The sequence below is a fragment of the Xenopus tropicalis genome, chromosome 3 (assembly GCF_000004195.4).
Source record: "Xenopus tropicalis strain Nigerian chromosome 3, UCB_Xtro_10.0, whole genome shotgun sequence".
Classification (NCBI taxonomy): domain Eukaryota; kingdom Metazoa; phylum Chordata; class Amphibia; order Anura; family Pipidae; genus Xenopus; species Xenopus tropicalis.
The window spans coordinates 33,731,147-33,758,323 of NC_030679.2; the positions used below are offsets into that span (position 1 = coordinate 33,731,147).

Genomic DNA, 27,177 nt, shown 5'->3' on the forward strand with positions numbered 1-27,177 from the left:
AGCGCTGAATTCCAGCGAGTCTGGCTGTCACAAATTAAACGCCTGACTGGCAAGTTGTGCCGCCACTGAATGTCAGCAAGGCATGCCATGGCTGTGTAGGAACGTCTGAAATGGCCAGACACCTTCCTGGACTGCCTGAGAATGTCCTGCAATCCTGGGTACTTCGAGACAAACCGTTGGACTATTAAATTTAGAACATGTGCCATGCAGGGCACATGTGTTAAATTGCCCAGTCTAAGTGCTGCCAACAGATTGCTTCCGTTGTCACACACCACTTTTCCAATTTTCAGTTGGTGTGGGGTCAGCCACCGATCGGCCTGTGAGTGCAGAGATGACAGGAGTGCAGATCCAGTATGATTTTTGCTTTCCAGGCACGTCATGCCCAAGACAGCATGAGAACGGCGTACCTGGCACGTCGAATAGCCTATGGGGAGCTGGGGGTGCACAGGTGTGGAGGAGGACACAGCAGCAGAGGAGGAAGAAGCCGAGGAAGAAGCCAAGTTAGAAGACGAGTTAGAAGATGACTTAGAAGACGAGTTAGAGAGCAAAGGAGGAGTAGAGGTGGTGGCAGACCCGCATGCAACCCGTGGCGGTGACACCAACTCCACTGTTGTTGAACCACGCATTCCCTGCTTCCCAGCCATAACCAGATTCACCCAGTGGGCAGTGTAGGTGACATACCTGCCCTGACCATGCTTGGAGGACCATGTGTCAGTAGTCATATGGACCTTTGCCCCAACACTAAATGAGAGATTCGGTGACTTGGCTCTGCACATGCTGGTACAGGTGTGGTATTCCCTTCTGGGAAAAAAAATTGCAGCTGGGTACCTTCTACTGCGGTGTCCCAATTGCTACAAATTTGTGGAAGGCCTCAGAGTCCACCAGCTGGTATGGTAAAAGCTGGCGGGCTAAGAGCGCAGACAAGCCAGCTGTCAGACGCCGGGCAAGGGGGTGACACGGAAGCATTGGCTTTTTACGCTCAAACATGGCCCTCAAAGAAACTTGGCTGGGGCAGATGAGCAGGAACTGGTGGTCAAGGTGGAAGGCGGAGTGGAGGGTGGTTGAGATGGGTCAAGGACAGCAGAGGTAGAGCAGTAAGATGCTGGACCAGAAGGAGGGTGGCTTTGAGTTTGGCTGCTGCCTTTGAGGTGTTGCTCCCATGGTGCTTTGTGTTTGGCGTTCATGTGCCTTCGCATAGCAGTTGTACCTATGTGGGTGATGGGCTTCCCAAGACTCAGTTTCTGACTGCACTCATTGCAAATTACAGCGCTTTTGTCAAAGGCACAAACATTAAAAAAATGCCACACTTCTGAGCCTTTTGATGCGGGCTTTCTAGCAGTAACAGTAGAAGCTGGCGGGTGCATTGGCTGGCTGACCACAGGTGCCGATTCATGTTGTTGCCCTACTGTTCCCTGCGAGCTGTCCCTGCTTCTCCTCCTGCCTCTCTGACTCTCCATCTCTCCATCTGAACTATCCTCCTCTTGCTCTCTTCTTGTGGGCACCCACAAAACATTAATCTCCTCATCATCATTCTCCTCAGATGCATCAATTTCTTCTGACAGCTCACAGAAGACAGCAGCAGCGGGGACCTCATTACACCTTATGTCCATCTCTGTTGTGTTGCCTGCCTGAGTTATATCTGGTGTAACGTCCTCATCTCCTTCATCTTCTTCTGGCAATAATGGTTGCGCATCACTCAGTTCAACAAACTCATGAGTAAATAACTCCTCTGACTCCAGTGAAGAAGGGGCGGCGGTGGTGGAGGAAGTGGTAGGTGGGGTGTCCATAGCAGAGGAGGATGAGGATGTTGTGGCAAAGTTAGAAATGGTAGAGGATGGGGTGTGCTGTGTAAGCCAGTCAACTACCTCTTCAGCATTTTGGGAGTTCAGGGTAAGTGCCTTCGGAACACTGGGCAATTTCCTAGGGCCACAGGATATCATAGCAGCACGGCCCCTAGGGCCTCTGCGTGGCGGCCTGCCTTTGCCTGGCATTTTTTTTATTTTTACAAAACAACAACATCTTGGGTGATGTTTCTGGACACGGAATTATTATTGTTATTTAGACAAATTGTGAAAAAGCTCACACAGCTAGGTGGCACTTGGTTGCAGACACCGGGCAACAAGGCCTGCAAGGACAACGTATACAGTAGTGGATACGGAATATATTATTGCTGGTGGAAAAACGTCACTCAGGTGATTTTATTGCAATGTCACTACTATAGGTAACGTGTTTGGTGCACTACTATGAGCAGCACGCCTGTCTCCAACACACACAGACGGAGCTGCAGCAGTCAGCAGATGAGATCAGCAGGACAGCTGCCCACAGCAGCTACATACAGAGCAGTAGAAAGTAGATTACTAGCCAGAAAACCTACTTAAACTCTCCGTCAAATCAATGCACAGCTCCTCTCCCCACACAAATACAGAGCAGTAGAAAGTAGATTACTAGCCAGAAAACCTAATTAAACTCTCCCTCAAATCAATGCACAGCTCCTCTCCCCACACAAATACAGAGCAGTAGAAAGTAGATTACTAGCCAGAAAACCTACTTAAACTCTCCCTCAAATCAATGCACAGCTCCTCTTCCCACACTATCTCTTCAAGCACACACAGGCAGAATGTAAAATGGCTGCTGGGCTTCGGTTTATATATGGAAGGGAGTGGTCCAAGGGGGGGGGTGGTCCAGGAGGGAGAGCTGCCTGATTGGCTGCCATGTATCTGCTGGTCTGGGGTGAGAGGTCAAAATTTGGCGCCAGCTAAGGCGAACCCAAATTGCGAACATCGCTGAAAGTTCGCGAACTTGCGAACACCCGATGTTCGCGCGAATTAGTTCGCCGGCGAACAGTTAGCTACATCCCTACTGTGCAATTATTGGCCCTTAGATAGGATGACCACTTCCTGCACACTGTAATAGAGTGTTATGCAGGGTGTGGGGACTTCCTCTTTGGCCTTCCTCTCACCAGCAGGAGGTGGTGCCCATTAAGCCTGGGACCCACCGAGGCCCAGAAGCCTGTGCCCTAGAGGAAGCCATCCATGTAGAGATCCTAAGTCGGGGACAGGTACCCCGTGAGTGAGGTGAAGTCATTTGCGGGTTAGACCTCTGTAATAGCACGCTCTAGGAGTGTGCATTAGCTCAGGGTTATTTAGTAAGAGCAGCTGTGGCTCCAACAAAGGAGAATTTAGTGGGTTTAGTACACCCAAGGCTCTGCCGTCTTATTGTAGGGACCACAGTTCAGACATAGGTTTCCTCTAAAGGTTACCTCTAAACCCTGAACCACTGTTGGCTGTAGGGATCTAGGCCGGTAAAGGTAGACACCCTTGGGACTCCTAACTATTATCCCACATCTGTCTCCACTGTGGTGTTATACTGTTCTGCTAATCTTGCAACTGCATCTAACAACTGTACAACTAAACCTCAATTTCATCAATAGGTTAAGTTCTAGTTCAATGCAAAAGAACCTCTGGCGTCCATAATTCCATCACATACACCTTTGGCAGTGGAGAGTTTCAGTTCAGCAAGATCTCATAAGCGCATTTCTTCCCATTTGCGAAGGCCTATCCTGCATGTTTGAGTCACATGTGACTGTGCTCATACCCACTAGCTGGACATTGGCAAATACTAGCCAAGATAGGGTTACACTATTTAATTAGAATTCATGTTACTTGGCTATGAAACAGCAATCATTTCTTCTACATTACTGAGAAGCTAGGAAATCCATTTGATGCCATGTTTACATATGTTTCAAGCATTAATGGTACGCATGGTGCAAGGTTCCCACTGTGTTTTTGTATGCCCTACAAATGTCTGTTCTTAGGTACAATTTGTTTTTATGCTGGGCAAAATGGTGCAGTTCACAGTGCTGCCTTTTTCATGCAGTGTTAAATTACCTGGTAATAACAAAGTAAACAAAAATGTGATATAGTCCACTTTGTTCTTCAAAACAAAAAAAAGCTTTTTTTTTTTTCAAAGTCCATAAATTGTTATTGATCTGTTGGATTTTTTTTCTTTATTCCTGTCATCCGAATCGGAAAAAAATAATATATTATTTATAGGAAATAATAGCTAGACTGTGCAAGATTTTTATGGGGATGTTTACAAACCATACAGGCTGAGACCTTTTATTCATTTTTGCTCTGCTATGGTTAAAGATCCAAAAAAGCATTTGAGCAGATTTCTAATGCCACTACACACTGGGGGCCATTTGTTCAGCAGGAGCTAATATATTTTCAATACAATTTTCACTGTTTTGTGTAACCACCCAATGTGTGTCTTGTTTGATCCCTATGCAAGGGTAATATTGCCAAGTGCAAGTTTTGTACTTGAAATACAGCGATTTCTGTAATGACTAGTGATGGGCGAAAAAATTCGGCAGGCATGGATTTGTAGTGAATTTACACATTTTGCCATTGGCAGATTTTTTCATGAAACGGGTGACAAAATTCACCATGTAAAAACTTGCTGTATGTCCAAAAATTGATGCCCACGTCAAAGGAATTGTCACGTGTCAAAAAGAATTGTCTCGCATCAAAAGAATTGTCTCTCACCAATAAGAATTGTCTCTCGCGTCGAAAAGAATTGCCGCTTGTCAAAAGAATTGTCTTGCGGCAAAAAGAATTGTCTTTCTCATCAAAAGAATTGTCGCCCCATGCAATTTTTTTTTTGACGCAAAACTGTTTTGCCGTTTTGCAAATCTTTTAAAAGATTTGCAAATTTTTCAGCAATGTGAAACGGCACAGATTTGCTCATCACTAGTAATGACATACATCAGTTGGCATCCCATAAGTTACAAATCTTCAAGTTTTTCAAACCTACCTAGTAGATATCTAGCTGAGCTCCAGCCACATATTGGTTGGTCTAATAGCTAATAAACTGCTGGCTCAGTCTGTAAGACCAAGTTGGCAGTTAGTATCAGCCTGTGTTTCACCTTTAACCTGAAACAAGACTAATTCAGCAGCCCTACACCATCACATAAACTCATCCACAGAAAAAGTCAAAAAGACAAATATCTTTGCAGGTCAGCTGCTACCGACCTCACAGTGTGGAAAATCCTTGGAATTAAAAAAGCACGAATTAAAAAAGTTTTGTAACAAATACAAAAATGAAATCCTCAACATCTTTGTTTATTAAAGGAGAAGGAAAGGTAAAAAGTAAGTAAGCTTTATCAGAAAAATCTAGGTAAGAAAAGCTGCACTGAGTCCTCTATCAAAAGTAACACAGGATTTCTTGTCTCCTTTCTGAACATGTATGTTCTATGTGTCAGAAAAATCCTTCAAGGCATGGCACGCATCTGCTCAGTTTGCTCCTCTCTCCCTCTCACTTTTCCTCCTCCCCCTCCCATCTCAACTATCTCCCCCTCCCAACTGTGCTGTGTAATCTGAGCTACCAACAGCTAGAGCTGCAGCACAGAAACTACTGAAACCCTGGCTAATGGCCCACAGAGCGGTTTTACACAATTTTTCACTCTAAAAAGTTTGATTCGTGAAAAGTAAAAAATATGAACGCTAATAAATATGGCCGAATACGTAGGGCTTGTTTTTAGAAGATAAAAAATGTGTACAGTCTTTGTAAATTCTTGCATTAATGGGGTGAATTCTGATACCTATTTGTTCGAGCACACGCAAAACAAATTGTCAGTCCAATGAATAGCCCTCTGTATAACCAACCCCCACCTCTTTTGCTACCTAAATCCTTTGTTAGGCTTAAAATAAAATTAAGCTCATTATACAAAGGTCTTCTCAGGGGTCCAATATATAAATGGTTATTTTTGTTGTTGGAGTTACTGACACTGTGGACACCCACCCTAAATTGTGTGGGGGGCATTTCCGGGTCTCTGCTCTAAGAGACATGTTTATAAAGCTGTTGGAAATATTTAAAATCTAACAAACAGATGCTACAAAATGTTTGAAATTCATAAAATATATGCTTTGCAATAATGGAAAGCAAGCCATTGCATAGTTCAAAGTACTTATGTATAACGATTCAGATTTATTCCAAAATAATCGAAAAATAACAGATCATACAGTGACATTAATGTGTTGTTATATATTGAGTATTATCACACAGGTTTAATTAGGAGCCTTACCAGCTCAGCTTGTCGCTACAATGGGTTGTTAGCCCAGGACTAGACTAAGGCAAACACCGTGTCAGAAAGTATAAAAATATTAGTTTTTTATTTACAATTATTATTGTTATGATCAGTCACTGGCCCTGTACTCTCCTTTTTTGACATTTGTTAACTTGACACACATTTTGAGATATTGTTACATTAATTATCAGTGATTTTCTCGGCTTAACCCTTTAAGTGCCAAGGGACGTAGATTCTACGTCCCAGGTACCAAGGGACCAAAGTGCCATGGGACGTAGAATCTACGTCCAATGGCACTGTCGGGTTTACAAGCGCTGCGCTCGCTTTTAAAGCAGCGCAGCGCTTGTAAAGCCTTCACAACCCCCTAGGCAACGAGCGAATAAGGACATACTCACCGATCCGGTCGCCCAGCCGCACCGATCGTCGCTCCAGCCAATGACAGCAGTGGACACGCATTGATGACGTGTCCACTGCTGTCCCTTTAAATAGCGCCGCCTACTGTCGGCTCCCTCACTCCTGCTGCGCACGTTGGACCGGATGGAGCTCCCCTGCTGCCTGCCTGCTGGATTTATCGACCCTGATCGCCTCTGATCGCCTGCCTGCCTTGGGTAAGCTGAACTACAACTCTCTACCACTGTTTATTTTGCTTATTTCTATCTCAACTGTCTAAAAATTTTTTTTTTTTTTTTTTCAATTTTTTCTTCTATCTTTGTCATTATTACACTTTTGTACACATACACACTTATTTACAACTTTCCCAAGCACACACAGACACTTACACACACACTTACACTTACACTTTTTTTTTTTTTTTTTTTTTTTTTTTCTTTCTTTCTTTTCTTTTCTTTCTTTCTTTGCTTTCTTTGGCAGTCTTTTTTTTTTACTAAAACTTTATTTCTGATCTTGCTCTATAATTATCTGATTTATTTGGTTGCATTTTAGTGTTTTTTTGGCATTTTCATAATTGATTTCTGTTTTTGAATTATTCTATTGCACTGTAACTTTTTTATTGCTATTGGGTGCTGAATTTGCAGTGACGTTGGTGGATCCAGGGCTCTGACCACCGATTTCATTGCAATTATTGTTCTTCTGTTGGTTTAGGTGGTTTTATTGGATTTTACTGATTTTATGGTGTTTTATCTTTGCATTGTTCTTTGTGTGTTTAGTGCCCCTAAAAGGTTGCTTTTGCAGTGACATTGGTGGATCCAGGGCTCTGACCACCGATTTCATTGCAACTATTGTTCTTTGATTGCTTTTAGTGGTTTTATTCCATTTTAACTTCATTTGATTTCAGTTGTTCTAGAAAGGTCCAGAGGTGCTAAGATTGTTCTGGTAGTTTCTATTGCCAAGGGTTAGGCTGATGCCACACATGGCGTAGGGCTGATTTTTTCAGCAAGTGGAAAAACGATTGCCGAAAATTCAGCCCTACGCTTGCTACTTGTGCCTGCACCCGAATGAATGGGATACGCTCGGGTGCAGGCACATGTAGCCGATATACGCATGAAAACGCGAGACTTTGCATTCTCACGCGTTTTCATGCGTATATCGGCTACATGTGCCTGCACCCGAGCGTATTCCATTCATTCGGGTGCAGGCAAAAAAAAAGGGGTGCATAGAGTGCAGCCCCAATATTATGCATTTTCAGGTTTGGTGGCCATGTACTTATGCGCAACCAGACATAGGTATCGTTTTATTCAGGGGAACTTGCAGATTGATGGTTAGTAAGTTTTTGGTAGTTGCCATGGAGATTTTGGGGAGAAATCTAGGTTTTTTATCTGGTTTTTCCTTGATTTCTGACCAAAGCGCTGACTTCTGCAAGGGACTGCGGCCACAATTTTCCATGTAGAAAGAGAAGAATGGTGTCTCTGAATAGCTGAAGGTGTGCACTTTTCGTAAATATATAGATTGTGGGGGTTATCTCACAGGTAGGGGGGGTTAACACTGAAAAACTGCAGGTAGTGCACATAGAGCGCAGCCCCCAAAATTTCAACTGAAATTGCCCTTATGCATTGCCCCTGTTTTGGGGCATTTGGTGGCCACGTCTTTATGTGCACCCATACATATGGGGTATCGTTTTATTCAGGGGAACTTGCAAATTGAGGTTTAGTAAGTTTTTGGTAGTTGCCATGGAGATTTTGGGGAGAAATCTAGGTTTTTTATCTGGTTTTTCCTTGATTTCTGACCAAAGCGCTGACTTCTGCAAGGGACTGCGGCCACAATTTTTCATGTAGAAAGAGGAGAGTGGCGTCTCTGAATAGCTGAAGGTGTGCACTTTTCAGAAATATATAGTTTGCGGGGGTTATTTCACAGGTATGGGGGTGTTTAGACTAAATAACTGCAGATAGAGCACAGCCCCCCCTTATGCATTGCCCCGGTTTGGGGGCATTTGGTGGCCACGTCTTTGTGTGTACCCATACATATGGGGTATCGTTTTATTCAGGGGAACTTGCAGATTGAGGTTTAGTAAGTTTTTGGTAGTTGCCATGGAGATTTTGGGGAGAAATCTAGGTTTGTATCTGGTTTTTCCTTGATTTCTGACCAAAATCTAGGGTTGTATCTGGTTTTTCCTTGATTTCTGACCAAAGCGCTGACTTCTGCAAGGGACTGCGGCCACAATTTTCCATGTAGAAAGAGGAGAGTGGCGTCTCTGAATAGCTGAAGGTGTGCACTTTTCAGAAATATATAGTTTGCGGGGGTTATTTCACAGGTATGGGGGTGTTTAGACTAAATAACTGCAGGTAGAGCACATAGAGCACAGCCCCCCCTTATGCATTGCCCCTGTTTGGGGGCATTTGGTGGCCACGTCTTTATGTGTACCCATACATATGGGGTATCGTTTTATTCAGGGGAACTTGCAGATTGAGGTTTAGTAAGTTTTTGGTAGTTGCCATGGAGATTTTGGGGAGAAATCTAGGTTTTTATCTGGTTTTTCCTTGATTTCTGACCAAAGCGCTGACTTCTGCAAGGGACTGCGGCCACAATTTTCCATGTAGAAAGAGAAGAGTGGTGTCTCTGAATAGCTGAAGGTATGCACTTTTCGTAAATATATAGATTGTGGGGGTTATCTCACAGGTAGGGGTGGTTAACACTGAAAAACTGCAGGTAGTGCACATAGAGCGCAGCCCCCAAAATTTCAACTGAAATTGCCCTTATGCATTGCCCCTGTTTTGGGGCATTTGGTGGCCACGTCTTTACGTGCACCCATACATATGGGGTATCGTTTTATTCAGGGGAACTTGCAAATTGAGGTTTAGTAAGTTTTTGGTAGTTGCCATGGAGATTTTGGGGAGAAATCTAGGTTTTTTTATCTGGTTTTTCCTTGATTTCTGACCAAAGCGCTGACTTCTGCAAGGGACTGCGGCCACAATTTTTCATGTAGAAAGAGGAGAGTGGCGTCTCTGAATAGCTGAAGGTGTGCACTTTTCAGAAATATATAGTTTGCGGGGGTTATTTCACAGGTATGGGGGTGTTTAGACTAAATAACTGCAGGTAGAGCACATAGAGCACAGCCCCCCCTTATGCATTGCCCCGGTTTGGGGGCATTTGGTGGCCACGTCTTTATGTGTACCCATGCATATGGGGTATCGTTTTATTCAGGGGAACTTGCAGATTGAGGTTTAGTAAGTTTTTGGTAGTTGCCATGGAGATTTTGGGGAGAAATCTAGGTTTGTATCTGGTTTTTCCTTGATTTCTGACTAAAGCGCTGACTTCTGCAAGGCACTGCGGCCACAATTTTCCATGTAGAAAGAGGAGAGTGGCGTCTCTGAATAGCTGAAGGTGTGCACTTTTCAGAAATATATAGTTTGCGGGGGTTATTTCACAGGTATGGGGGTGTTTAGACTAAATAACTGCAGGTAGAGCACATAGAGCACAGCCCCCCCTTATGCATTGCCCCTGTTTGGGGGCATTTGGTGGCCACGTCTTTATGTGTACCCATACATATGGGGTATCGTTTTATTCAGGGGAACTTGCAGATTGAGGTTTAGTAAGTTTTTGGTAGTTGCCATGGAGATTTTGGGGAGAAATCTAGGTTTTTATCTGGTTTTTCCTTGATTTCTGACCAAAATCTAGGGTTGTATCTGGTTTTTCCTTGATTTCTGACCAAAGCGCTGCCTTCTGCAAGGCACTGCGGCCACAATTTTCCATGTAGAAAGAGGAGAGTGGCGTCTCTGAATAGCTGAAGGTGTGCACTTTTCAGAAATATATAGTTTGTGGGGGTTATTTCACAGGTATGGGGGTGTTTAGACTAAATAACTGCAGGTAGAGCACAGCCCCCCCTTATGCATTGCCCCTGTTTGGGGGCATTTGGTGGCCACGTCTTTATGTGTACCCATACATATGGGGTATCGTTTTATTCAGGGGAACTTGCAGATTGAGGTTTAGTAAGTTTTTGGTAGTTGCCATGGAGATTTTGGGGAGAAATCTAGGTTTTTATCTGGTTTTTCCTTGATTTCTGACCAAAGCGCTGACTTCTGCAAGGGACTGCGGCCACAATTGTCCATGTAGAAAGAGAAGAGTGGTGTCTCTGAATAGCTGAAGGTGTGCACTTTTCGGAAATATATAGATTGTGGGGGTTATCTCACAGGTAGGGGGGGTTATCAATGAAAAACTGCAGGTAGTGCACATAGAGCGCAGCCCCCAAAATTTCAACTGAAATTGCCCTTATGCATTGCCCCTGTTTTGGGGCATTTGGTGGCCACGTCTTTATGTGCACCCATACATATGGGGTATCGTTTTATTCAGGGGAACTTACAGATTGAGGTTTAGTAAGTTTTTGGTAGTTGCCATGGAGATTTTGGGGAGAAATCTAGATTTTTATCTGGTTTTTCCTTGATTTCTGACCAAAATCTAGGGTTGTATCTGGTTTTTCCTTGATTTCTGACCAAAGCGCTGACTTCTGCAAGGGACTGCGGCCACAATTTTCCATGTAGAAAGAGAAGAATGGTGTCTCTGAATAGCTGAAGGTGTGCACTTTTCGTAAATATATAGATTGTGGGGGTTATCTCACAGGTAGGGGGGGTTATCACTGAAAAACTGCAGGTAGTGCACATAGAGCGCAGCCTCCAAAATTTCAACTGAAATTGCCCTTATGCATTGCCCCTGTTTTGGGGCATTTGGTGGCCACGTCTTTATGTGCACCCATACATATGGGGTATCGTTTTATTCAGGGGAACTTGCAGATTGATGGTTAGTAAGTTTTTGGTAGTTGCCATGGAGATTTTGGGGAGAAATCTAGGTTTGTATCTAGTTTTTCCTTGATTTCTGACCAAAGCGCTAACTTCTGCAAGGGACTGCGGCCACAATTTTCCATGTAGAAAGAGAAGAGTGGTGTCTCTGAATAGCTGAAGGTGTGCACTTTTCGTAAATATATAGATTGTGGGGGTTATCTCACAGGTAGGGGGGGTTAACACTGAAAAACTGCAGGTAGTGCACATAGAGCGCAGCCCCCAAAATTTCAACTGAAATTGCCCTTATGCATTGCCCCTGTTTTGGGGCATTTGGTGGCCACGTCTTTATGTGCACCCATACATATGGGGTATCGTTTTATTCAGGGGAACTTGCAGATTGATGTTTAGTAAGTTTTTGGTAGTTGCCATGGAGATTTTGGGGAGAAATCTAGGTTTTTATCTGGTTTTTCCTTGATTTCTGACCAAAGCGCTAACTTCTGCAAGGGACTGCGGCCACAATTGTCCATGTAGAAAGAGAAGAGTGGTGTCTCTGAATAGCTGAAGGTGTGCACTTTTCGGAAATATATAGATTGTGGGGGTTATCTCACAGGTAGGGGGGGTTAACACTGAAAAACTGCAGGTAGTGCACATAGAGCGCAGCCCCCAAAATTTCAACTGAAATTGCCCTTATGCATTGCCCCTGTTTTGGGGCATTTGGTGGCCACGTCTTTATGTGCACCCATACATATGGGGTATCGTTTTATTCAGGGGAACTTGCAGATTGAGGTTTAGTAAGTTTTTGGTAGTTGCCATGGAGATTTTGGGGAGAAATCCTAGGTTTTTATCTGGTTTTTCCTTGATTTCTGACCAAAATCTAGGGTTGTATCTGGTTTTTCCTTGATTTCTGACCAAAGCGCTGACTTCTGCAAGGGACTGCGGCCACAATTTTCCATGTAGAAAGAGAAGAATGGTGTCTCTGAATAGCTGAAGGTGTGCACTTTTCGTAAATATATAGATTGTGGGGGTTATCTCACAGGTAGGGGGGGTTATCACTGAAAAACTTCAGGTAGTGCACATAGAGCGCAGCCTCCAAAATTTCAACTGAAATTGCCCTTATGCATTGCCCCTGTTTTGGGGCATTTGGTGGCCACGTCTTTATGTGCACCCATACATATGGGGTATCGTTTTATTCAGGGGAACTTGCAGATTGATGGTTAGTAAGTTTTTGGTAGTTGCCATGGAGATTTTGGGGAGAAATCTAGGTTTGTATCTAGTTTTTCCTTGATTTCTGACCAAAGCGCTAACTTCTGCAAGGGACTGCGGCCACAATTTTCCATGTAGAAAGAGAAGAGTGGTGTCTCTGAATAGCTGAAGGTGTGCACTTTTCGGAAATATATAGATTGTGGGGGTTATCTCACAGGTAGGGGGGGTTAACACTGAAAAACTGCAGGTAGTGCACATAGAGCGCAGCCCCCAAAATTTCAACAGAAATTGCCCTTATGCATTGCCCCTGTTTTGGGGCATTTGGTGGCCACGTCTTTATGTGCACCCATACATATGGGGTATCGTTTTATTCAGGGGAACTTGCAGATCGATGTTTAGTAAGTTTTTGGTAGTTGCCATGGAGATTTTGGGGAGAAATCTAGGTTTTTTATCTGGTTTTTCCTTGATTTCTGACCAAAGCGCTTACTTCTGCAAGGGACTGCGGCCACAATTTTCCATGTAGAAAGAGAAGAGTGGTGTCTCTGAATAGCTGAAGGTGTGCACTTTTCAGAAATATATAGTTTGTGGGGGTTATTTCACAGGTAGGGGGGGTTAACACTGAAAAACTGCAGGAAGTGCACATAGAGCGCAGCCCCCACATTTTTAGCTGTAATTGCCCTTGTGCATTGCCCCTGCTTTGGAGTGTTTGGTGCCCATGTCTTTATGTGCACCCATACATATGGGGCATCATTTTATTCAGGAGAAGTTTGTCTTTCAAATATGCCTTTGTTAGAAAATTTTTATGAGATTTTTTTTTTTCAAATCCACATTTGATCATGCGTCCAAGTTTACGTTTTAGAAAAAAAAAAAAATGTCATAAAAAGTTCCAAATTTCACAATGCACTGACAAAAGGTATTTGGCTTTTGAGTGAAAACTACATTGCACCTAGAAACCTGAAGGTCTGTAGTTTCTAAAGATACCAAACATGAGGGGATATTTTAGATTTACATATAAGTTATGCTGCATTAACTGTTACAAGCGCTTTTCTGCTTTGTTCTGGTGTGATATTGTACTAAGTATTGCTTTAGTTTGGGGGTTACTTCTGGACAGGAACTGTGGGGTACCACCACATATTTGGTATCGTTGGAATTGGGAGTATCAGGGCTTTTACAAACAATAAAAAAAAGTGAGTAAAATTAACTTTTCTATGGAAAAAAACCTCAAAATATACAGAAATTTTTCATAATTTTATTTTTTTTTTACATATTTCACCCAAAATACACATCATATCTCCAGAAAAGTTATAAAATTTGGTATGTATGTCGAAGCCCAATTAGTGACGAAAAAAACGATATATAATTTCCCTAGTTTCGTGGAGGTTTTCCTACCAAAAAACATTGTTAAAGTGAATGAGTACAAAATGCTTAAAAAACGTCTGGCACTGGGGGGAACCGAAATGACGAATTCGGCTGGCACTTAAAGGGTTAAATCTTGTCTAAACTTTCCTTTTTCTTACCTTTGGTAACATTGTTTGCAGACTCTTAATGACATCCCTGTCTCTGACAATTTTTAACAAGCGCTGTGCTATGTTTTCTTCCATGGATTGCTCCCAGCAATGAGCTGACGTCTTTCACATCAGTTCTTCCTCTTGCCCTTATTGGCTGCTGGCCTCAATTTCTCCTCTGTTATGTGGAACAGCAGCTTAGTTAGAGTCACTGCTGATTTATCCCGAATATAACATAACATTTTATATCTACTTACAGCACATGATGATTTCCTTTGAGAGTTCACCTAAATACACTGGGAACGAACGAGAAATTCACTCTAGATTGGAATCTCTTACATTCACTAGAAAGCCCGGAGAACAGCAATACAAACCCTGGTATTATTTAGGCCGTTCTATTACTGCTGTGCAACAAACACCTCAGCTCCACACCTGAGACCAAGACATTGGCATTTTTATATTTCTTTGTGTGGTCAAGTACACATTTAAAGTCAAATAAAACTAAATGTTGAATCTGAAGGAACCCACAGTTTTAGTGTTTAGTGAGTGTTGACAAGAACAGTAATGAATGATGAACTAATAACTGCTTTATCATTGTCGATATTTCCCCCATTGGTTTGAACTGTTTTGCACACAGCATCCAACATTAGAACAGTACATCCCAATAAGAGTCCATTCTTAGCTCAGTGACCCAAACAAGTGCACCACCCTATTAGCTGTTATTTGCAAAACTTATCATGAACCCTGATCCTAACTCTCTGCATTGTGCTTTTAAATAGGTTCTCTAAAAAAGATGGATCAGATAGAGTAATAGACCAGCACCCTGCTGCACATCCATCTCCAAAACCCACAGAAGGAGGTGCTAATGTGCAATATACTGCCATACAAGAGCAGGCAGTGCACATCTGCTATACTAAGGGGCAGATTTTTCAAAGTACGATTTCCATACGTTTAAAAAGCATGATACAAAAAAATCGTATCAATTACGTTATTTTGTATTGTGCTTTTTGAAGTAATATATGAAAAAATCGTATCTGATCTTATAATGGCCGAAAAGTATGATTTTTTCATATTTGAACGATCGTAAAATGCAGGAAAACCTTTCTGACTTTGATCCTTCTGTGCAAGTTTTTGGAAGCCTCCCATAGGGCTCAATGGCACTCTGCAGCTCCAACCCGGCCCAAGGAAAGTCTCCCATAGGGCTCAATGGCACTCTGCAGCTCCAACCTGGCCCAAGGAAAGTCTCGCATAGGGCTCAATGGCACTCTGCAGCTCCAACCCGGCCCAAGGAAAGTCTCCCATAGGGCTCAATGGCACTCTGCAGCTCCAACCTGGCCCAAGGAAAGTCTCCCATAGGACTCAATGGCACTCTGCAGCTCCAACCCGGCCCAAGGAAAGTCTCCCATAGGGCTCAATGGCACTCTGCAGCTCTAACCCGGCCCAAGGAAAGTCTCCCATAGGGCTCAATGGCACTCTGCAGCTCCAACCTGGCCCAAGGAAAGTCTCCCATAGGGCTCAATGGCACTCTGCAGCTCCAACCTGGCCCAAGGAAAGTCTCCCATAGGGCTCAATGGCACTCTGCAGCTCCAACCTGGCCCAAGGAAAGTCTCCCATAGGGCTCAATGGCACTCTGCAGCTCCAACCTGGCCCAAGGAAAGTCTCCCATAGGGCTCAATGGCACTCTGCAGCTCCAACCTGGCCCAGGGAAAGTCTCCCATAGGGCTCAATGGCACTCTGCAGCTCCAACCGGCCCAAGGAAAGTCTCCCATAGGGCTCAATGGCACTCTGCAGCTTCAACCCGGCCCAAGGAAAGTCTCCCATAGGGCTCAATGGCACTCTGCAGCTTCAACCTGGCCCAAGGAAAGTCTCCCATAGGACTCAATGGCACTCTGCAGCTCCAACCTGGCCCAAGGAAAGTCTCCCATAGGGCTCAATGGCACTCTGCAGCTCCAACCCGGCCCAAGGAAAGTCTCGCATAGGGCTCAATGGCACTCTGCAGCTCCAACCTGGCCCAAGGAAAGTCTCGCATAGGGCTCAATGGCACTCTGCAGCTCCAACCCGGCCCAAGGAAAGTCTCCCATAGGGCTCAATGGCACTCTGCAGCTCCAACCCGGCCCAAGGAAAGTCTCCCATAGGGCTCAATGGCACTCTGCAGCTCCAACCTGGCCCAAGGAAAGTCTCCCATAGGGCTCAATGGCACTTGCAGCTCCAACCTGGCCCAAGGAAAGTCACGATACCGAAGCTTGAATGAATCCGAAACTTTCGTACTCGGCACGACAATATGATTTTGTCGTGCTTTTTTGTTGCGCTTTTTGTCACAAAGTACGAAAAAGTCGGGCAAATGAACGGAAAAGTCGGACAAATGTATGAAAAAGTCGCAGAAAATACACAAAAGTTTTAATCTTTCAAAGAAATACAATTTTTTTGTATTCAGACCAGTTGTACTTGATGAATGTGCCCCTAATAGTTATAAGTTTCCAAAAAGATTGTACTGTCAATATGCTTGTACGTTAGGGATTTTTTTTAGCTAATGGTAAGTCACAGCAGTCAGGAATTTTTTTTTTACAAAATAAAGCTGGTCATACACAAAGATCCACTTTGTGTTAGGGTTTGGGTTATGTTAGGGTAATGACAACTGAAACACATCTGTGTATACATGGAGTACTGGGTGTTGGTTTAAGAATGTACATCCAAAAACTTAAGTCTATGGTATCAGAGGCTGTTTTCAACCATATGAATGAAGTGTATATCCTGAAGCTCACCTGTAACTTATATATTTATCTTTCATGTACTGTATATAATTCGATGTCTGTCAAAGTTTTCTATGTCTATGAATAATGAAATTGGGGAACACAAGAGGCAAATCTGCCAAATTTTTAAAAACTGGCACATCCAACTTAATAAATAGAAATCCAGTGTATTTTAAAGGGGATGAAAAGTCAAAATCTTAACTTAGTGTTTATATATAGATGTAAGACAGGAAAGCACTATAAGATATGTTGTTCTAAAATGTCAGATGGCAAAGCAATTAAAACAGCTTATTGGAGCTCTTCACTCATCAGTGTCTGCAGCAGAATAAGGAGTAGTCGTGTCTCACTCTCACTTCCTTATCTGCGCCGGACTTGCAGCAACTGACCAATGACAATCCAGTTCTTTTCAAGTCTTGTATAGGACAGTTCCTGCTTTTGTCTGGTACAGAGCACTCCCCTACTTTATCCACATTAGGACCACCACTGGCTCTGTAGGTTTCCAAGAGCTGTGATCTGAGCCCATTTCAGGGGAACAGCATAAGATGCAAAATCCAAATTAAATACAAATTCTAATTAAAAAACAGTAGATGATTTTGAATGGGTTTATAGTGCAGATTTTTTTCATTTGGTCTAAATAACACACCCAAGGATTATCATTTTTGGCTTTACATTCCCTTTAATTTACATACAATAGCTTTTATTAATCTTTTGCTTTGGTAATTCTTGCATGGATCAGCAAAGTGGGCTTCCTTACTTGCTAAAATGAAATGATAGAAGATGAATTAAAACAAAACACCAAAGGAAGAAAAAAGCGCCGTAAATGTCCCCAAGGTACAACATTGTTGCAGCTGCGGCTTCTTTCACTCATCCAGAAAGCAATGTGAAACATGACCTGTTTGTGTCACAGGTGTGAAACATCTTAATAGCTATTATTAATCACAGTCATATTCATCTCAAAAAGATTAATGCCAGTTACATATAGATGATAGATTTTTCTTATTCTCTCAATGTAGTTATGGTTCAGGCAGAGGCTATATTCCTATTTTCCATCGTCTTAAAATGGGAAAAAGCAAATAGAAATTTTCACACTGCCTTTTTGGAATGACTATTATCACAGTTTTCATTAGAGTGTTATTCAATTAATCTGTTTAATATAGCAAGGTAGTGAAGAAATGCAAATACCAAGTTCAGTAATGAAGGGCTGGACGTAAGAGTAGAATGCCAGTGGCCAATAAATTGCAGCCCTTAGAGCTTAAATGTTGGTTCTTGTGCTTAGCCCTGCTGTCACTTCTTCTGGGCCCTCTACCAGATGGAAAATCTGGTGCAAAGTGTTAAGCACAGTTAAGCACAGCTGTGATTGGTTATTTGGTAGCCCAATGTTGACTGGCAGACTACAGGAGCCTCTGTTTGGCCTTTATACCTCCAAAATCTGCCTCTAAGTTAGAAATTAAAAAATGAGCACCTGATTTGAGGGCACTGGGAGCAACATCTAAGGGGTTGGTGAGCAACTAAGGAGCCACTGGTTGGGGATCACTGCTGTGAGGGCACATTTAAGTCCACAAGTACAATTTTGAGCGCAATCATCGTGTTTTTTTACCCATAGTGCAGCTCTTTTTCCTCATAACTCTAGCAAGGTTTTGCAAGATAGCAATGTGCTTGCCGCAGTTGTGCTGTGTCTGATGCAATTGCATCCAATTTACCAAACTTAACGCAACTAAGCTTCATTGAAAATTAGGTGCAATTGCGCCAAATTTTTTCCGAGTCTGTCTGACATCATTTCCGGCATTCAGCATGCAAGGGACATATGCAGCCTATTCTTTTGGCACAGCTGAACTGTGGTGATTGACATAGGCTGCTGGGGAAACCCTGAAGCTACCACCTGGTGTGGGGGTGGCAGTAGCTCCAGGGTTCCTCTATGTCAATAGGCACTTGATTCAGAACTGAAGGCAGAAAAGACTGATCGAGCACTACTATACAGAAGAGCAAGGAGTGCATTTTTGACATAATTAACTTCAATGCAAGTTGTGTAACAGGAGAAGTACAGGAGCCCTGTCATAGGGAAGTCTATTCATGCCACACTGAGTTTTTTTGGGCGATGGCACATGGTGAGATTTGTGTCTCTGACTGTAAATCAGTGCTACCGTGGGGGACAAATATGCCAAAAATGCCTTCCCTTTGCCTAACATTTGTATTGTTGCAAGTAGAACATATTATTCACTGAAGTCCAGCTTAATCACGGGAGATTGCCTTCCATTTGTGTTTTCCTGTGATTAAGGTGGATCGCTGCTGACTGGGTAACCAAAGTGGTGGCCAAAAGTTGAGCAGTTAAAAATTTCTATTCTGATTGCACTTTCCCAAAATTGTGCAGTTTAGGCTTAAAGGTTGTGAAATGGATACAGTTTTACAGAAGCTTTGTGATTAATTATGTTAAAGGAAGAAAAGAAATGGTTTTCAGGGTTCTGTCTTAGCAACAATTTGTCTCTGTTTGTTTACATATTTTTTCAAAGTTTAATTGATCAAAGATGAATGTCTTCTGTTGCATTCTTTATTGCATAATATATTAAAAAGTTAACATTTTTTTTAAAATAGGTTTTCTGATCAGACCTGCTATAATTCCATTGAACTAAATGGAAAATAACTATTTTTGTGCTGCCTCGGATATTGTTGGAATAGTAACATTACTAATACTTTCATATTTTCAAATATTTGGAACCATGTTATAACCTTGACTATTGACTTTTTCCTAATAAATAATAATTGTATGCTTTTTATATTACTTTTACTAAACAACTATTAAAGGAAAACTATACCCTCAAAATGAATACTTAACCAACAGAGAGTTTATATTATGTTAAGTGACCTATTAAAGAATCTCACCAAACTGGAATAAATATATCAGTAAATATTGCCCTTTTACATCCTTTGCCATTTAGTGATGGGCTGTGTGCCCCCTCAGAGATCACCTGACAGGAAGTGATGCAGCTCCAACTGTAATGGGAAATAGTGCTGAATCAAAAGGCAGAACTGTGTCTGTTCATTGGCTGATGGGGCCTAGCATGTATGTGTGCCTTGGCTTGTTTGTGTGCACTGTGAATCCTATGATCCCAGGAGGCGGCCCTTAATTATTAAAATGCAATATTCTATTTAGGATTACCCAATGGCACATACTACTAAAAAAGTATATTTATATGAAAATGATTTATTTAGATGAAGCAGGGTTTTACATATGAGCTGTTTATGCAATATATTTTTTATATTGTTTGGGGTATAGTTTTCCTTTAACAGATGACAAAAATAATGGTGCTGTGTATATTAGCAATACTATCTAAATAATATAGGAGGAGAACTAAACCTTAACTAAAGAAGTAGGGCAATATAGGGAAATATTGTACATTATACTTTGGGCTTTGTTACCAGCCCAAGGCAACCCCAGCCCTTTAGCAGGGAAGATCTGTTCCCCCAAAAATGCCCCCAGTAGCTCCCCATCTTCTTTTCTGCTGATTCAATGCGCACACTCTGTGCCGTCACTTACCTGAGCTTAGGGACCCACTCACAATATACTGTATATATATATATATATATATATATATATAATATATATAAAATAAAAATGTCACAATACAAGGCTAACAATTAATACAAATAATTACTACTCGACAGTTCAGAAACCAGTGCAATTAGCAACACAATTTAATGATCAGCCTTGTAGTATCAGCTTATATGACAGACAAACCTTATTTTCTGCTTGATGATTTGCGGTGACCCCTAAGCTTAGCTTCTCATCAGCTGCCCAGAGCTCACTGAGCATGTGCAGTGTCACTGACACTTAAAATAAAATCCAACTTTGAAGGCCTGGATAATTGCTTCAATAGTGATGCTGAACCTCTACACCTTTAATGATGCAGTAAGTGTATAAAACATGGCATTATAGACATATTAATTTTTAAGGTTTCATTCTTTAAAATGAAGTGTTTCAAGTGTCTAGTGTAGGCCAAAAACAGATTAAAAAAACATATTTTAGGAAATTAACTTTGAGATAATACAGCATGAGTACTTTAGGATAATTCACCAAAATGTTCTAGAAACATTTTGACTGTATATCTAGAGGATTATCAACAAGAAATTGTGTAGAAGTGTCTGAATTCAATAAAAATAAAATGAAGCAGAAGAATCCATTATCCAGAGTCAATTGTTCTTTAAGATATTTCAAACCAAACTTTTCAGTAATCTGACAATCCCATTATATCCTCATCTAGACAAGGGTCACACCTTCTCAGGGGATGTTACTGTCCAAGGCAGTGGTATCCTGGTTGTGTGTTTCTGTGCTGATATAACGACACCAAATGATCAATGTGGAAAAAATACCCATAAACATAAAAGTTCTGTTTTAGGGATAATATGTTGCCCTATAAGTATTTATACCCTTTAGTTACCTAAGATAGTAAATTGATTTAAGGAAAAACTTTCTATAAAACTTTAAATGCTGCATCACCTAAAATGCACATAATTGATGTTAAAATATTGTCCTTTTAGTCCTTCTTTTCTGTATGAGCCACAAACATTTCCCTCTACTTTCTCTATTAACCTTCCCTGCCACCCTTATCCCATCCATATCACTCCTGTCCTCATGTCTAACGTATTCCCCATATCCCTATGCCCATCCTGCCCCCCTAACTCTATCAATATGCCTGTCTACCTCTCTGTCCAACACAATCTCACTAATTAAATGTAAAGCTAAATTAGACAATATCCTAGCAGCCCTCATTTTGCCCCATAGCCCCAAACTCCATCTATCATAAGTATGTTTCCCCATACTATCCTATGCTCTTCTTTTTCCTTAATGGCTACAGCTCTAACCGTAAAACTGTTAATAAAAGATATAAGGATGTAAGTTTGGAAATGCTTTTGTACTGGCAGATACTTTACATAGCTTCAGATAAAGGTTGAATGTCTTCAACTTTAACCGTTGACCCAGGGACTGGCTGATTGCCATATTGGATTCTGGAAGAATTTTTTCATCACTGAGGCAAGTTGGAACTGTATTCACCTTTCTCTGGATCAAGTAGCATTTAGGCAGGTTTTATTTAGGCAAAAACTTGGATGTGTGTCTTTTTTCACCCTAAATTGTTATGCAACAAGTGTGTAACATCAGTACGAATATTTTCATTCATGTACCTCTGCATCTGGTTGAACAATCTATTTTTCGCAAAGAGATGGCCACAGGCATTTTAGAGACTTTATTTATGTATAAACAATTTAAACACTTTGCCATAAATTATCTTTGCCTGTCTCTAATCTTCATTTAGCAGCAAATTAAAATCATATAAAAACTCAATGACCAGTTCATACATGTATATTACAAAAAAAAAAAAAAGTTTATACCAAAGTTCATAATCAATTTTTTTTTGTGACTGTAAGGTGATTGTCTCAGTTTATTGTTCTGACCAAACAAACACATTTCTAGTTTAATCTGAAACAGTGATTGTGCCTTTTGGCGTTTGTATGAACAGGGTGATCTGAAGTGGTGCCCATTTGAGATAGTGTCACAATGCCCACACCTCTACTGTAACTGTTACCAACAAACTACTGAATCTACACAGACTACACCCTGTAACTGTGTTATATTGTCCACAATGGAATTTTCAAATACAAACAAGAGGATGAATTTAACTGTAGTGAAAGCCTCCATTTTCAACCAAACATGACACTCTACCCATTTCATGAATAAATTAAGTCAGAGCATTTTGGGATCAGAGTGCAATGGTTTGTTTACTGTTAGAGTCTGCCCAGTGCTCTTTTGTGTTAGAGTCATTTCTAGAAATCAATCCAAAGTCAAGTATTTAATTGCAGAATGTATTCTTCTTAAATCAAAATCTTGGAATTCCTATTAAAGAAGCAGTCTGAGTAAATTTCAGCAAAGGGTCTTAGAAAGTTGGCCATCTTGAGTATGTTAAATTTTACTCACATCAAAGAAGTGATATTATCAAAGGCCGTCTTTATTGTAACAGATACCCAGAAGAAGTGGGTAATATTACAGGGGTACTTTTGTGTTTAGTTGTGTTACGATTTCAGTCAGGGTTAAATCCACGTCATTTTGTGATTTTGTGGTTTTTTTGCAGCAGAAGTTAACTCAAAAAATGTGAGCTTTCCTGCTACTTAACTGTCTCCAAACATTTCAGCTTAGTGCCCCAATAGGTCTTCATCTCCTTAGGAGAGGAGATAACAGTTGTGACTACTGATTCATCCAAGAAAAGGATGCCAGTAGATTAATTTGTTACCTCTTTCCCATTTCATTCTGTCTCAAAAACTGGATGTTACTGCTACTGTCTGCTAACTCTGGATACTGCTCCACAGGGAGCACGTAGTATCCTTCGTATCCTTGAACTCTTCCTGTACTCAAAAGTTGCTGTTTTTCTCCCTCAGTCCATAAACGACTACCTTCTCTTCCATCCCTTGCTTTCTGTTGCTCTTTGGCCCATGCTGCAGCTAAGGCTCTCTGACGGGCTTGGTCAAGAACTCTTGCCCTTTCTTCATCAAGAGTGTCTATGGTTAAACCGTAGCGAACATTAAGCAGCAATGAAGAATGCTGGAATTCAATATTTGTAAACCTGCGAGTCCTTCCATTTATAAGAAGAGTTGGTTGAGAGACTGTAACATTCACTCCATTGTCTAGGGTTTTACGACCGGTTGACACCCCTAAGGTGACCAGGTCACTGTCGGATGAGCCAATTTTGACAAAGTAATGTGTGTCTTTCCCTTCTATGTTGTAGTACATTTTTTCAAGATAGTGTGCACTGTTAAGTACCAGAGCAATTTTTCGGCTGTCTTCGTTAGAGATGCTGGAGATTGCTGTTGTGACTTTTCCTTCTTTGATAGCGAACATTATTCCCTTTCCAATGATAGGAACTGTAGTTGCAAACCAATGTCCTGGCTTCTCCCTTATGCTTGAGTGGAGTCGTTTCACTATGGTTTGACCCTCCAGCGCCATAAATGCTTGATTGTGTCTTTCAGTGGTCTGCTGCACACCCGTAATTAGCTGTAAGACATAAAAATGAATGCATTGTGAGGTCTTCTAAAGTAGCGCAGTGAACCATGCAAAGGAGATGGTGCAGGTTTTTGAAGGTCATGCAATTGTGGTGGCGTAATTACATTTTCACATTAATTTAGTGCCAAAGTAATTCACTTGAAATAAGAAAGGTTATTACTCACCCCACTGCTATATTATCAAATTGTTCAATGTATTATTTATCGTTCCAGCATGCAAATAAAAATGCTCTGCAGTTGTCTGCACCGCTGACCCTGGCGGCCAGTTAAAAAAACACATTGACTAGAAACCTTTGACTTTAATGTTATTTTTTTTATTGATTTTTTTTTATTCTTAATCCCTATCTGCTGCATGATTATTAAGGTAATCCAGCTCAGGCAACCAGAGAGTTTAAAATTTAAAAAAAATGTAATTAAAGAACTACAGAAGACTAAGCAATTAGTGATGAGTGAATTTATTCGCCAGGCGAAGTTCTGCATTTTGCCATTGGTGAATTGTTTTGCGCATCAAAATAGGCGTGTTTCGCTTATTTTACGCTCATCATTACATTCGCTCATCACTATAAGCAATTAGTCTCAAGATGTTTTTGGGCTACTGTCAGATGGAGCGTTCCTCCACTTAGTCTGATGTCACAAGAAGTTCTCTTTGCTGATGTTTTTTCACTGGACAAAAACAGAACTGCTCATTTGAGCAGACCTGAGCACTGACATTAGCCTTAGAACAAAAATCTAATTTTTTTTTTTTATGTGGCAAACTTGCTAATTATTGAAAATGCTTTGAGAAAATCCTGTACATTGTTTTTTTCACAAATTCTTTTCACCTCTTCACTAATTTCTCAAAGGAAATAATTAGCGGTACATTTTTATAAAGGGCCTGGACAGGATTTGGCTGACAATTGAGGTTATTACTTTGGCTCTTACAGTTATTCACTTAAGAATAAAGAATTTAAGAATAGAAGAATTTAAACCTGAAAGCGACAAAAAAAAAAAATAGTACAAAAACAGCAAAAAACCCCCAAACAATAAAAAAAGAAACAAATTGGCTTTGAATATTGTTGTTTACATAATACTAAAAGTTAATTTTAAGGCGAACTACTAAATATAATAACATATTACTATATCATTTTTTAATACTACAATACAAAATTATACATTCGTATTCTAGTGAGACATAAGGGGGTGGAGCTTAATGACATGATTTGCTTCAATGATAACAAAATAAGCGGAGTACTCTCCCCTATGTCAGGGAAAAAAGTCCTAGCAGTGAAGACCAGGTATAGCTGGAGTAGCGGAAAGGGTACTGTTTGCCTGACAGCTTAACGCTCTTTTCCAAATGTTGGGCTAAAATATATAATTAAAAGCTGCAATATTAGTAATTGCATTGCTGGCAACTTTTTTTCTCAGCTGTATGAATGTAGATATGCACCAGTGGCGTATTCTTCCTACTTGCTATGGCCACTCACTGTGAGTTTAAAGCTGAATATACATAACTGCTGATTCAGTCAAGCCATGGGCTGCTTCCGCTACCCAGTGTTCTTGTGTGATTTTCTGCCTGGTAGGTTAATAAATAAAGGAGAACTAAAATTTAACAAAGAAGTAGGGTACAAATGCTGTTTAATTACTGAGCTTAGGGGCCAACACACAAATATTATATAAAGGATATAAATGTCACAATACAAAACTTAGTAGTTGATTCAGATTCTCATTACTTGGCATTGAGAAGCCAGTTCAACCTGCTCACAATTTCACATTTGCTAGTTACCAGTTATTTTGCTCAACTTAAAATTATCTCTCTATCCCAACCCCTTCTTTTTTTGGGATCCCCTCCTTAAATATCTACTAAATATATATCAGGAAACGAGTGTTTTTTGGCCTATCTACAGCCAAGGAACCTTATGAAAAAAGGTATTGGTTTTTAGCTATTTATGAGGATGAGCATTACGATGACCCACGATTATTGACCAAAACATGTTAATGCACATTTCTTAGTGGTAGGAGACAGGAGACATCACTTTCCATTGATGTCAGTAGGAATGAAAACTGAGTATTAACTCAGGTTTTGACCTTTAGAACAAGTATTGGCAATTAATATAACTCACATGATTATATTATGTAACTAGTGAAAGATATCGTTAATCATCATTTTTTAAATCTCGGATCTAAGACCTAAGTATACATAGGGGCTGATTTACTAAGACACGAATTTGAATCAGAATTGGAAAAATTCCGATTGGAAAATGAACATTTTGCGACTTTTTCATATTTTTTGCGATTTTTTCGTAGCCGTTACGATATGCTCGGATCTTGTCGCGACTTTTTCGTATTGAGCGCTCGTAAACTGTGGGCAAAACTTTCAGACTTAGCATGATTTTGGAAGCCTCCCATAGGACTCAATGGCACTATGCAGCTCCAACCCGGCCCAAGGAAAGCCTCCCATAGGACTCAATGGCACTCTGCAGCTCCAACCCGGCCCAAGGAAAGTCTCCCATAGGGCTCAATGGCACTCTGCAGCTCCAACCTGGCCCAAGGAAAGTCTCCCATAGGGCTCAATGGCACTCTGCAGCTCCAATCTGGCCCAAGGAAAGTCTCCCATAGGGCTCAATGGCACTCTGCAGCTCCAACCTGGCCCAAGGAAAGTCTCCCATAGGGCTCAATGGCACTCTGCAGCTCCAACCTGGCCCAAGGAAAGTCTCCCATAGGGCTCAATGGCACTCTGCAGCTCCAACCTGGCCCAAGAAAAGTCACCATACTGAAGCTTGAATGAATCCGAATTTTTCGTACTTGGCGCGAAAGCTGCGAAAAAGTCGCAACTTTTCGCGCAAGTCGTAACGCTACGAAAAAGTCATGACATTTTGCGAAACAGTCGTAACGGCTATGAAAAAGTCGCGACAATTTTCCGAAAAATCGCAAAAATACTGTTCATTACGAAAAAAACGCATTCGGACGCATTCGCCCAGTTCGTGCATTAGTAAATGTGCCCCTTAGCGTTGGGCCTTTACATTCCATTTGGAAGGTGACTGTGCCCTAACATACAATTTATTCTATATGCTAAATAACATTGAAATACCAATGTGGTTTTATTTGAACCCACTTCTTTTACTTAAAGTTGTTTGTTGAACCTTTGTTAAGCTGCCAGATTGCAGTTTATTTAATGTCCTTACAGATAAAAGAAGTTAGTGAAGCAACAAATGGAAAACTCTACACAAAACAAACCTTCTTGCTTTTCTGATAAACCATACCGTGTTTTTTTATAGCATATATGCAATACAGTGGCTTTAAGCTATATTTTTTATGTGTAGCAGTAAAATCCCAAAGGGGTGTGTTATTATACTGTAGATAGAACAGATGGCCAACTAACTTTAGATTTCCCTGTGCCAGTGTTAATCAAAAAACAACTCAAGGGTATATACACAAAGAGCTAA

General features: G+C 41.2%; 1 protein-coding gene across 2 annotated transcripts in view; it reads right to left on the bottom strand.

Annotated features, from left to right (window-relative positions):
* Positions 1–21,933: 21,933 nt before the first annotated feature.
* tenm2 (teneurin transmembrane protein 2) overlaps positions 21,934–27,177 on the bottom strand; it is a 712,086-nt gene continuing 706,842 nt past the window's right edge. For both annotated transcript variants that reach the window (XM_031898791.1, XM_012959675.3), the window contains one exon: positions 21,934–23,747. In XM_031898791.1, the coding sequence (XP_031754651.1) occupies positions 22,986–23,747 (762 nt within the window). In that variant the 3' untranslated portion in view covers positions 21,934–22,985. The remainder of the gene's footprint in view (positions 23,748–27,177) is intronic.